The sequence below is a fragment of the Rhineura floridana genome, chromosome 7 (genome assembly GCF_030035675.1).
Source record: "Rhineura floridana isolate rRhiFlo1 chromosome 7, rRhiFlo1.hap2, whole genome shotgun sequence".
Taxonomy (NCBI): Eukaryota; Metazoa; Chordata; class Lepidosauria; order Squamata; family Rhineuridae; genus Rhineura; species Rhineura floridana.
Genome location: NC_084486.1, coordinates 147,635,959 through 147,649,427, shown reverse-complemented (window position 1 = coordinate 147,649,427; position 13,469 = coordinate 147,635,959). Strand labels below are relative to the sequence as shown.

Below are 13,469 nucleotides of genomic sequence, written 5' to 3'. Positions count from 1 at the left end.
AGATTAGAGAAATGAAAGGGAAATTTAAACCAAGAGTAGGGATGTTGAATAATCAACAGGGGAACACACTGACTGACCGAGATGAAATAAAAGGGAGATGGAAGCAATACACTGAAGAACTCTATAAAAGAGATGCCAGGATGACAGATTCATTCACGGAGAAACCATATGATGAAGAACCAGAAATTTTAGAATGCGAGGTGAAAGCTGCTCTTAAACTACTTGGAAGGAACAAATCACCGGGAATAGATGGCATACCAATAGAGTTGCTACAAGCTACTGAGACTGAATCAGTCCAAATTTTGACTAAAATCTGTCAAGAAATATGGAAAACTAAACAATGGCCCACAGACTGGAAGCGTTCCATATACATCCCAATTCCAAAGAAAGGGGATCCCAGGGAATGCAGTAATTATCGAACTGTTGCCTTAATATCCCATGCAAGTAAAGTAATGCTCAAGATTCTACAACAAAGGCTCTTACCATATATGGAGCAAGAAATGCTAGACGTCCAAGCTGGATTTAGAAAGGGAAGAGGTACCAGAGATCATATTGACCAAGGAATCTCAGAAGAAAATCACCCTGTGCTTTATAGATTACAGCAAAGCCTTTGACTGTGTAGATCATGAAAAACTATGGAATTCTTTAAAAGCAATGGGGGTGCCACAGCATCTGATTGTTCTGATGCGCAACCTATACTCTGGAGAAGAGGCTACTGTAAGGACAGAATATGGAGAAACCGATTGGTTCCCCATTGGAAAAGGTGTGAGACAGGGGTGTATTTTATCACCTTATTTATTTAATCTGTGCACAGAACATATCATACGGAAAGCAGGATTGGACCAAGATGAAGGAGGTGTGAAAATTGGAGGGAGAAATATCAATAATTTAAGATATGCAGACGATACCATACTATTAGCAGAAACCAGTAATGATTTGAAACTAATGCTGATGAAAGTTAAAGAGGAAAGCACAAAAGCAGGACTACAGCTGAACGTCAAGAAGACTAAAGTAATTACAACAGCAGATTTGTGTAACTTTACAGTTGACAATGAGGACATTGAACTTGTCAAGGATTATCAATACCTTGGCACAATCATTAACCAAAATGGAGACAATAGTCGAGAAATCAGAAGAAAGCTAGGACTGGGGAGAGCAGCTGTGAGAGAACTAGAAAAGGTCCTCAAATGTAAAGATGTATCACTGAACACGAAAGTCAGGATCATTCAGACTATGGTATTTCCGATCTCTATGTACGGATGTGAAAGTTGGACAGTGAAAAAGGCAGATAAGAGAAAAATCAACTCATTTGAAATGTGGTGTTGGATAAGAGCTTTGCAGATACCATGGACTGCAAAAAAGACAAATAAGTGGGTGTTAGAACAAATGAAACCAGAACTATCACTATCACTATGGACACATAATGAGAAGACATGATTCATTAGAAAAGATAATAATGCTGGGAAAAACAGAAGGGAGTAAAAAAAGAGGAAGGCCAAACAAGAGATGGATTGATTCCATCAAGGAAGCCACAGACCTGAACTTACAAGATCTGAACAGGGTGGTTCATGACATGCTCTTGGAAGTCACTGATTCATAGGGTCCCCATAAGTCATAGTCGACTTAGAGGCACATAACAACAACTGTTTTTCCCAATGTCTTCTCATTATGTGTCCAAAGAATGATGATCTCAGTTTCATCAGTTCAGCTTCTAGTGATAGTTTTGATTTCATTTGTTCTAATACCCAATTATTTATCTTTTTCGTAGTCCATGGTATCCTCAAAACTCTCCTCCAACACCACATTTCAAATGAGTTGATTATAGGAAGTTGACATTCAACATCATAAGACTTGCATGATTATTAGTCTCTCTACCTCTTATATAAATGCGTGGTATCTCTAATAGAAGAGGCTAGTTGTGTAATTTTCATTGGGTTTGGGGTCCCTGTGGATTTTGTTTGTTGCTCTTCTGTAAAAGTAGGGCATGTGGCCACTCTTCCTCTTGGCAGTCGGAAGTAGGAACTGGAAGAGTTCATGTGATGTTTTAAAGTGTTTTTAGCGTTTCTGTTTGCCACCCTGGGCTCCTGCTGGGAGGAAGGGCGGGATATAAATCAAATAATAAATAAATATATATAAGTGTGAATGTCAAGTGTCTAACCCTTAGTACCGCAGAGAATCTAGTGCTCCTCCCGTTTGAAGAATCTCAAACCTCCTGAATAGAAGCACCTTGCATTTGTTTGTATTTTGTTGCTTCCTTTCCCCACCAGCTGCCTGACAATTCACTTTCTCTCTGCCATTTCAGGTAACTTCGAAGTGGGCGTTCACATTGCAGACGTGAGCTATTTTGTGCTGGAAGAAACGGTGCTGGATGAAACGGCTAGCAAGAGGGCCACAAGCGTCTACCTTGTGCAGAAGGTGAAATTAAGATTAATGTCCCTCAGCAAAACCCAAACAGATAATGCCCTTCTGATTGTTGTCTTCAAGTCCTAACAGATAATGTTCTTTTGCCAAGATGCTGGGTGGAAATTGGACACATGTGACATTAACTCGTTTGCTCTATTGTTATCACGCTTGTAAGAAAGATGATAGGATGCACTGCCATTGCTCCCAAATGAGGAAGTTCCATAGAACGGTCATAGTTAATAGCCGTTGGCAGGTCTGTATCCTCCATGGATTGTTTAAATCCTATTTAAATTATCATTGCTAAAGTTCCCCGCCCCTCTGGTGGCTTTTTTATTTATTTATTTATTTATTTATTTATTCATTTATCCCAGTTATTTATTAGTCGCTTCTCTGGGCCCAGCCCTCCACACAGTGATGTACAGAGAGAAATAAAAGCAATGGAACTTTCAGGCAGAATATGAAGTGTTAAGGCAAATATAGAGAAAGTGTATAGTGTTAAGGCAAATACAATTTGCTTAAGGTAATAGTAACAAGGTAAGTTTTTAAGCACTTCTGGAATGTCAGAAGTGAAGGGGCCAAGCCACATGGTAACTGGAAGAGAGTCCCACAACTGTGGGACCACCACTGATAAGGACTGTGTTGTGTGCTTGCCGACCTAATTGATTTCATTAGTAGCCACACAAGCGAGACCTTAGGCACAGATCTTAGATTATGGGTAGGGTCCTACAGGTGCAAGCAGTCCTTTAGGTAACTCTGTCCCAAACCATTTGTCGCCTAAATGGTTATTACCAGCACTTTGAAATTGGGCCCAAAAGTACACTGGTAGCCGGTGCAATTGGTGCAGAATTTGACAATGAGGTCTGTATATTAAGTATGCATTGTATAAAGTAGTGTTAGTCTTTCGGGTGCCACAAGACTTCTTGTTGTGTTTAATCCAACATGGGTACCCATCTGAATAGGCAAGTTTTGCTTCTTGCTGATTTTATCCTTTATTCTTCTTATTAATTGCGCTATTAGTAAATTTGGCTCTTTATAGAATAAGGGCCCATCTGCACTGTACTTAAAGCATCATCATGCCACTTTAAACAGTCATGGCTTCCCCAAAGTATCCTGGGAAGTGTAGTTTGTTAAGGGTGCTGAGTGTTGTTAGGAGATGCAAATTCCCTTAGCAGAACTACAATTCCCAGAGTTCCCTTGGAAGAGGGACTAATTGTTAAACCACTCTGGGAAATGTATCTCTGTGAAGGGAATAGGGATCTCCTAACAACTGTCAGAAAACTACAGTTCCCAGGATTCTTTGGGGAAAGCCATGGCTGTTTAAAAGTGGTACAATACTGCTTTAAATATATGGTGCAGGGGGGCCCTAACATAAGCAATAAAAAAGGTGTCTACCTGCATGGAGCTTACAGTCTGCATTTAGGAAAGAAGAAGACAAAGGAGGAACAACAATGTAATGGAATCCTTCAATTCAGAGCTCCAGCACCAGCTTATGCATTGTTTTTCTTGTCCAAAACAGCGTTTGGGCATCAGCTAGGAGAGCTTGTCAGGTGAAGAAACACAATTATCAGCCATGCTTCTTCTCAGGGAAAGGGCACCCAAGCTGAGTGCTTAGCCCAAAGGGCACCAGTAGAAAATAGGAAATACCCTTTCAGCAGTAGGCAATTGTTTGTTTTTAAGTGGGGAAATGTGTATCCTGCAATGCAAGTCTTCTTTATTCTGACCCCTTAATATGTATATAGGGGGGGATAAGATGGGTAACCAAGCCCTGGAGAAACCTAGGCTTGACTTTGGTAGTGTTGCTGCGCCAGGTTAATGTTGCAGTGGCGATGGTGGTGGCGGCGGTGGCAGTGGGGAAATCTCCTTGCAAAGAAAGCAAATAGATATAACATAACTAATTCTCTTGAACTTGCCTGTCTGGGAGAGAAGGAGGAGTTGTGCAAAAGGGTAATGGTTTGTTTTGAGAAAGTGCAAGGCTTAGCGATGAGTGTATCAGGTTCTACAAAGCAGGCAAACCTAAACATTTTTCTCCCTTCTGGCATGTCCCTGCGTGTTGTTTTAGTTGTGAAGTAGTTTGAGTGGGGAAGGTCAGCCATAAATCCCTATAATATTTTACTGGTCCGCTTTCATACTGGAGATCAAAGATGGGAACTGGAAGCCAGTCTTCATGTTGAATCCAAGGGCCTTGAGACGTTCACTTCTGACACCAGCAGGTTGTCAGGGTGTTGATATTTTGATAACGTCAAGCTGAATAATAAAGAGTTGATCGAAGTCTGAATTCATGGAAGTGTTGATACAAAAAGAAAAAGGAAAGGAAACTCTTGAGCAGAAACTCTTGGCTCATAAACAAATTGCCTGTTTCCTTTGAGTGTCTTTCAGTGTATGAGGCCACCCCGTGATTAAGCCTGTGTGTCTGCTCCCTGCCTTGAGGGCGCAAGGCCATGGAAGCCATCAGCCTGTTAGCATGGCTCCACCCTATTGACAGGCCACTGGTGGAGGGCCTGCTCTTGGATGTCTGAATGAGCCTCAAACTGAGTGAGAGAGGGCAGGTCGCCAAGTTGAATGATGGGAACAAGATTGTCGGTGGGACTGGGTGTAAATGCTTGATTTTATTTTCCATGAAAAATGTTTTGTTCCTTGGCCTCGTTGACTTACTTCAGGCTTCCCCACCGTGATCCTCACTGATGGTGGATCTGCACTGGCTGGACTGTATTTGACCATCTCTCTCTCTCTCTCTCTCTCTCTCTCTCTGATGAGTCTGGGCAGAGGGGGCCAGAGTTCAGATCCTCACTCAACTTGCGAAGCTCACTGGCTGGCTTTTGAAGAGTTGTATCTCAGCAGAGCCTACCTAACAGGAATCCTGTGACATGCACGGGGAGTGACAACAATTACCAGAGCCAGCTAGGTCAGGGCAAGACAAGGCAAAGCAAAGCAGATCAGGACCCTGGGCAGCTCCCAATGGGCTCTGCTGCCTGAGCTGTGAAAGGTAGTGTCTCAGCAAAGGATCAGAGCCACCTAAAAGCTGGCAGCTCCTTTCCATTGGCTCTGCCCCCTGGGAGAACTGTCTGCAATCCTTAAAGGGCCCATAGCTGATTGTGTAGTTGAACCTGCATGGTTATAGATCAAGAGGAGTTACACCAAAGTAATCCACGGAGGAGGATGAGAGAGCCACATCCTCAATCTGGGGTGGTGTGGTGTGGAGTGGTGAGGGCTTCTCCCTGAGTGGGGTGCCCTGTGAGTCTTCCAAGTTAGAGTACTCCTCCAGGTGTCACTGGGACCTGGATGTAGGAAGCATGGCTACAGGGTGGTTCTGAGAATGAGGTTAGGTGAAGCTTTATTTTGTAGAATGTCCCAAACCCTTGGAAAAGGGTCAGAAAAACAATGGATGAAGCACACACTAGCGACCCTTAGCCAAAGTTTTGGCTGGTCAGTTCAAATCCTAGATGTGAAATTGACACACCTCATTTTTTAGGTTACCTTCCCAAAGTCCTTCTGTCTCCAAAACTCCTTGTCTGTTCATCCCCACACCACACCACACCACCTGCCAAGAGCTGGTAGCCCTTCTTGACCTTATTTATTTATTTTATTTATTTAATTCAGCTTTTATACCGCCCATAGCAAGCTCTCTGGGCGGTGTACATCTTCTTTTTTTACAATAATTTTTATTCAAATTTTCATAAAACAGACAAAACAAAATAAAAAAACATAACACAATAAAAATAAAAATAAAAAATTTGACTTCCAATTTGTCACAGATCAGCTATAAATATATAATATATATCAAACCTGTCTCTTGAAATATACGAAATTCACTTTTCTCCATAGGCTATCTTAATTAATCGTCAAATCCCATTATCATCATTTCATTTTTATCTTTCAACAAAAAGTCTAAGAGAGGCTTCCATTCCTTAAGAAATGTATCTGTCGATTTTTCTCTAAGTAAACATGTCAATTTATCCATCTCTACTAAGTCCATTAATTTCAATAGCCATTCTTCCGTTGTTGGTGTTGATTCCATTTTCCACTTTTGTGCATATAATAATCTTGCTGCCGTAATCATATATAATATTATTCTTCCATATTTCTTTTCTATTTGTTTATCCATAAAACCCAATAAAAAAAAATTCTGGTTTTGACTGAATATTTATCTTTAGAATTTTTTGCATCATCCTACCTATCTGTGCCCAAAATGATTTTGCCTGTTTACACAACCACCACATATGATAAAATGATCCTTCTTGTTGTTTACATTTCCAACAAACATTAGAAACGTTACTATACATTTTTGACAACTTTTCTGGAGTCATATACCAACGATACATCATTTTATAGAAATTTTCTTTAAGATTATAGCATAATGTAAATCTCAAGCCTTTTTTCCACATATTTTCCCATTGATCCATTTGTATATTATAACCAAAAAATTTTGCCCACTTTACCATACATTCTTTTACTTGTTCTTCTTCCATATCCATTTTCAGCAAGAGTTTATACATTTTCGCAATTATATTTTCATCATTTGTACACAAACCTATTTCAAAATCAGATTTACTTATTTCAAACCCATACATTTTCTTGTCCATTTTATATCTCTCTAACAATTGTAAATAGGCAAACCATTGAGAACTATATCCTTCCTTTATCAGTTGTTCTCTCTCTTTCATTATATATTCTCCATATACATTTTCTAAAAGTTCTTGATAAGTTAACCATTTCTCTTTTCCAGCCATTTCTCTTCTATAAAATGCTTCTTGACTTGAGACACATAATGGTATTTTCGAGTAAAACCTTGGTTTATATCTATTCCATATTTTCAACAAAGGACGTCTTATAAAATGATTATTAAAATCCACATTAACTTTTACTTTATCATACCATAAATATCCATGCCATCCCCATTTCAGGTTATGGCTCTCCAAATCCAATAGTCTTTTATTCCTCAATAAAAACCATTCCTTTATCCAGACTAAACAACAGGCAGCATAATAAAGTCTCAAATTTGGTAATCCCAGCCCTCCTCTTTCTTTGGCGTCTTGTAATAATTTAAATTTAACTCTTGGTTTTTTTCCCTGCCAAACAAATTTAGAAATATCTTTTTGCCATTGTTTAAAAGGTAAATCAGAGGATATGACAGGTATTGTTTGAAACAAAAACATCATTCTCGGCAATACATTCATTTTTATCACGGATAATCTGCCCATTAATGACAATTGTAATTTATCCCATTTTAGCAAGTCTTTCTTAATCTCTGTCCATAGTTTTTCATAATTATTATGAAACAACTTTGAATTTTTATTTGTCATAATAATACCTGAATATTTCAACTTTTCCTCTATTTTAAAATCTGTCTTGTCCATCAACTTTTTTTGTTCCCTTGAAGATAAATTTTTCACCAACATCTTTGTTTTTTTATTGTTGATCTTAAATCCTGCTAACGGTCCAAATTCTTTTAATTTGTCCATCAAAACATTAATTCCTTCCAAAGGGTTTTCTAATACAATTATCAAATCATCAGCAAATGCTCTCAATTTATATTCCTCTTTTTTATCTTTATTCCCGAAATCCTTTTATCTTGCCTTATATCTCTAAGCAGCACTTCCAAGACCAAGATAAATAAAAGAGGAGATAATGGACATCCCTGTCTTGTACCCTTTTGTATTTCACATGAGTCCGTTAACCCCCCATTAACAATTATCTGTGCCTTCTGAGATGTATAAATAGATCTGATCCATTTTATAAAATTATCTCCAAAATCCATTTGTTCCAAGACCTTAAACAGAAATTTCCAATTCAAATTGTCAAATGCTTTCTCAGCATCTAAAAAGATCAAAGCTGCTTGTTTATCATTTCGTTGTTCTAAGTATTCCAACACATTCAAAACATTCCTGACATTGTCACGTAATTGTCTTTTAGGTAGAAACCCCGCTTGATCTTCCTGAATAAATTGTTGCAATATTATTTTCATTCTTTCTGCCAAAATCATTGTAAAAATTTTATAGTCAATATTCAATAAAGATATCGGCCAGTAATTTTTTGTTTTGGTTAGGTCCTGCTCCTCTTTAGGTATTAATGTTATATTGGCATTTTTCCAACTGTCCGGTATCTTCCCCTCTTGCAAAATAGAATTCATTGTATACTGTAAAGGTAATAAGAGTTCCTCCTCCAAACATTTATAATACACTGCTGATAGGTGGGTTTGCAAACCATGGTTAAGGCTGTAATGACATACACACTTAACTTGGAAATAAACTGCCTTTGAACTCTGTGAAACTTGCTTGCAACATTCATAGGATTTGGCTGCCTCTCTACCTCCCTGCTTACAAAGTGCCAAATTAGCTTTACTGGTCTTTCTCTTCAAACACTTTGGATCTCGTAACGGTTTTGACACCTCAGCTCTGTACTATGGAAATCAATGCCTTCCTCTAACCATTTCTACTCCTCTGGTAACTGTCATCTTGTCTCCATCCGAAAATCTTCCACATGTTCAGAAGCCAGTGTTTGGCATTCCTTGAGATCCTCTTGTTTTGTGCAGTTGCTAGATTTATGAATTTTTAATAGGCTAATTAGGGTGTGTAGTATCTGTTTCCAAAGTGGCCCTCCGTGCTGAGTATTGATATAAAACAGGAAAATGTGGCTTTAGTGTTCATTATTTTAATCTCTTTTTGCAGAGTATATGAATATTTTAGCAGGATATACTTTTTATTATGTGCTTGCAATATTGATAATGTCTTGGCTGTAAAGAAGCCAATTCATGGTTTCTGTTGTAAGATTTAAGAGTTGAAACATTCCGATAACAATGTTCTGGTTCATAGATACACAAACTCTCACCATGGATGTGGTGTGTTTGGTTTGTTACACTGTTTCTTGTTAGCCTGGAAATGTGTGTTGAGCTAGAATTGTTTTGCTCCAAATAAGAAAAAGAGAGAATTTAAGTGAATTGTGCATAATCTTGTCATGAGTATCAAAAAAAGGGTTCCTTAAGTGGACAGTGCAGATGATGAGACCTTGGGGTTGTAGTGGACAGCACGATGAAAATGTCGACCCAGTGTGCGGCAGCTGTGAAAAAGGCAAATTCCATGCTAGCGATAATTAGGAAAGGTATTGAAAATAAAACAGCCGATATCATAATGCCGTTGTATAAATCTATGGTGCGGCCGCATTTGGAATACTGTGTACAGTTCTGGTCGCCTCATCTCAAAAAGGATATTATAGAGTTGGAAAAGGTTCAGAAGAGGGCAACCAGAATGATCAAGGGGATGGAGCGACTCCCTTACGAGGAAAGGTTGCAGCATTTGGGGCTTTTTAGTTTAGAGAAAAGGCGGGTCAGAGGAGACATGATAGAAGTGTATAAAATTATGCATGGCATTGAGAAAGTGGATAGAGAAAAGTTCTTCTCCCTCTCTCATAATACTAGAACTCGTGGACATTCAAGGAAGCTGAATGTTGGAGGATTCAGGACAGACAAAAGGAAGTACTTCTTTACTCAGCGCATAGTTAAACTATGGAATTTGCTCCCACAAGATGCAGTGATGGCCACCAGCTTGGATGGCTTTAAAAGAAGATTAGACAAATTCATGGAGGACAGGGCTATCAATGGCTACTAGCCGTGATGGCTGTGCTGTGCCACCCTAGTCAGAGGCAGCATGCTTCTGAAAACCAGTTGCCGGAAGCCTCAGGAGGGGAGAGTGTTCTTGCACTCGGGTCCTGCTTGCGGGCTTCCCCCAGGCACCTGGTTGGCCACTGTGAGAACAGGATGCTGGACTAGATGGGCCACTGGCCTGATCCAGTAGGCTCTTCTTATGTTCTTATGTTCTTATGTCCATCCGGTCCTGGCGCCTTTCCTAATTTAATTTTACTTATAGCTTCAGATATTTCTCTTGACGTAATAGGGCCATTAATAGCTTGTCTCTGAAAATCTGTAATTTTAGGCAAATTCTGTTTAGATATATACTCTTCTATTTTTTCAGAGGGAATTTCCTGACACTTGTACAAAGTTGAATAATATTGATGAAAAACCCTTTGGATTTTTACATTATCTGTCAACATCTCATCTCCTTCTTGTATCTTTAAAATAAGATTTTTTTGTCGTTCTTTTCTTAATTTATATGCTAACCATTTCCCCGGTTTATTTGCAAATTCAAAAGTCCTTTGTTTAGCAAAATTTAATTTCCTTTCAATTTCTCTAACTGTCAACATTGACACTTGTTTCTGTAACATTTTAATTTGATTTACAATAGAAACTTTAGTTGGATTCTTTTTCAATTCTTCCTCTTTTTGTTTTATTTCTTCCAAGATTAATTGCATTTTCTGTTGTTTCTTCTTTTTTAATTCAGAGTTACATTTAATAAAATATCCCCTCATAAATGCTTTACTTGTATCCCAAACAATATTTTCATCTGTTCCTTTATGTAAGGAACTCTTTTAATTTCTTCTTACATTCTTGCACTATTTTATCATTCTGTAATAAAGAGTCATTTAGTCTCCATCTAAATCCAAGATTTTTTTTTTTTTTAAAGTCAAGATCACTGGATTGTGATCCGAAAAGGTTTTTGGTAATATATCCATTTTGGAAATGTCTTTCACTAGGCTTTTAGACATCCAAATCATATCTATCCTCGTGAATGTTTTATGTCTTTCTGAAAAATAAGTAAATTCATTTGCATTGTCATTTATATGTCTCCAAGCATCCACCAATTCTAGATTTTCCATCAATTCAAAACAAATCTTCGGTAATTTACCCTGTGTCTCTTTAATATTTTTCTCAGAAAGTCTGTCCATTTTTGGTAAAATTTCTCCATTCCAACCACCCATAACACACCAATGATCATATGAAAACTCTGACAATTTTTCCATAAGTCCTGTGTAAAACCTTGTTTTATCTTCATTGGGGGCATAAATGCCCACTATCAAAATTTTTGTACCCTGTAAAGTAATTTCAACCCCCACAAATCTACCACTATCGTCCAATAATATCAATTTAGGAAACAATTGTGGGTTAATATAAAGAACAACACCATTTTTTTTTTGATCCAGCCGAAATAAATTCTTCACCCAAATTTTTACAAATCAAATGTTTGGAATCTTTCTTCTTGATATGAGTTTCTTGTAAACAAATTATATCCAATTTTAATTTTTTCAAATAATGAAACACTTTCTTTCTCTTCTGTGACGTATTGGCTCCATTTATGTTCCAAGTTAGATATTTGTAATCCATCTTTAAGCATGTATTTTAAAAAGTACCTGATGCTTCCTTTAATCCATCATTTTCCTTTCCCTCCTCTGCATGTTCCTGTTGACTTTGTTTACCAGGAATTACATCCATGTCTTTGAGTTTATCTTCTTCCATGTCTTTTGAAGCTTTTCTCAAAAAGTCCCTTGCTTTTTGAACAGTATTCAATCGATATTTTTGTTGTCTGAATGTAAAAATCACTCCTTCTGGAACATCCCACCTAAATTGAATTTTACATTGTTTAAGTTTTTCTGTAAAGAAAGCATATTCTTTTCTCTTGCGTAAAAGTCTAATAGGGATTTCTTTCATCACCAGTATTTCCTTGCCATCGATTTTAAAGATATTATTGAAGTGTTGTTGTAATACCATATCTCTGGTCCTCTTTTTTACAAAATGCACAAGCACATCTCTTGGGATTTTTTTCATTGTTGCATATCTTGAATTAATTCTATAAACTTTATCTATTTCAAATTCCATCAGATCTTCATTCCAATCCAAAAATTTTACCAGAGCATTAACCATTTTATCTCTGATATCTTCACCTGTTTCTTCAGGAATTGCACGAAATCTCAAACAATATTCTTTATCTCTCAATTCCATCACAGCGATATAGTCCAAATTTTTTTTCAATTCCATATTTAATATATCTGTTCTATTCTCCAAGGTTTGCACCTTTCCTTTAACATTTTTTACCTCCTGTGTTACTTGCCCAATTGTGCCTTTAATCTCATCCACTTCTATTTTGATATGATCTTTTATATCTTTCAATTCCATCTTCATTTTGCCAAATTCATCTTTAATTTCCTGTCTATCCTGTTTCATCTCTTGTTTGAGATCTTGTTTAAGATCATTAATCCCATCCATTATTTTCTGGAACATGTCTGGGGAGACAGCTCCTTCCTGTGCATCAGTTGAACCTCTTCGCTCCAGGGCCTTAGCTGCTTTCCTAGTTGTCATTCTTGAAAAAAAAACCTTTAGTTTCTGCTATTAACCAATGTTCCCAAACCTAGAGGCAGTCTGTTTCTTTTTTTCCCCCCAACAACAAAAGAGTTAATATTCCAGGCCTGTTAATATGATCTAGCCAGCACAGTTCTTATCTCCTACACGTCCAGGAATGTAAAACAAGTTTGGTTCACAGCACCCAGCCGTCAGTAACATACACGAACAGCAGATTCGTCCAAAGAGAATAGTCCAAAAAAAAAGAAAAAAAATAGTTCCAGATATATTTCCTTCAAATAATCAAATCATCTTATCGGATAAGTTGCCTCTCATCCGTTTTAATCTTTATAATTCCAATTTTAAGCCAGCTTTTTGTCATTAAGCTATAAATTAAGTTCTTTAAATTTTCTTTCTTCTTTAATTTTGTATAAAAGGAAAAAAGTGTGACTCACCCAGGTTTCTCAATTGCTGATTCATAAACAAGTCTCTTTTACTGTAGTAATTTAAACCAAATGATAAGATTTAGACAGAAGGAGGCTCGCTCGTTATAGAACATTTTTAAGGAAAAAAAAGTATCGCTTTTTTTCAGCACAGCTTGCTGGAAGTTCTGACTTCGTCTTCCGCTGCTAGATAAGCCTTCTTATCTCAGGAGATTCCTGATCAATTCCAGCTATCTACAGCTCAACGAAGTTCCATGGATAATCTCTTCGGTTCACCTTTGTCTTGGAGAACATTTACGCCAGTCAAGAATTCCTCTTGACTGGTTTTTAACTGAAAAAAGCTTCCTCTGAGACAGAGCTCACTCAGAGGGAACCACCAGCAGAGCACTCCTTCCGGGAAGTCTCTGGGCAGTGTACATCAATAAAAAACACTTTGGATATAATATAAAAACCACTTAATC

General features: G+C 37.7%; 1 protein-coding gene across 1 annotated transcript in view; it reads left to right on the top strand.

The window, feature by feature from the left end:
* DIS3L2 (DIS3 like 3'-5' exoribonuclease 2) overlaps positions 1-13,469 on the top strand; it is a 322,655-nt gene that overhangs the window by 200,791 nt on the left and 108,395 nt on the right. Inside the window, 1 exon segment of the mRNA XM_061637537.1 lies at positions 2,303-2,415. Within this exon segment, the coding sequence (XP_061493521.1) occupies positions 2,303-2,415 (113 nt within the window).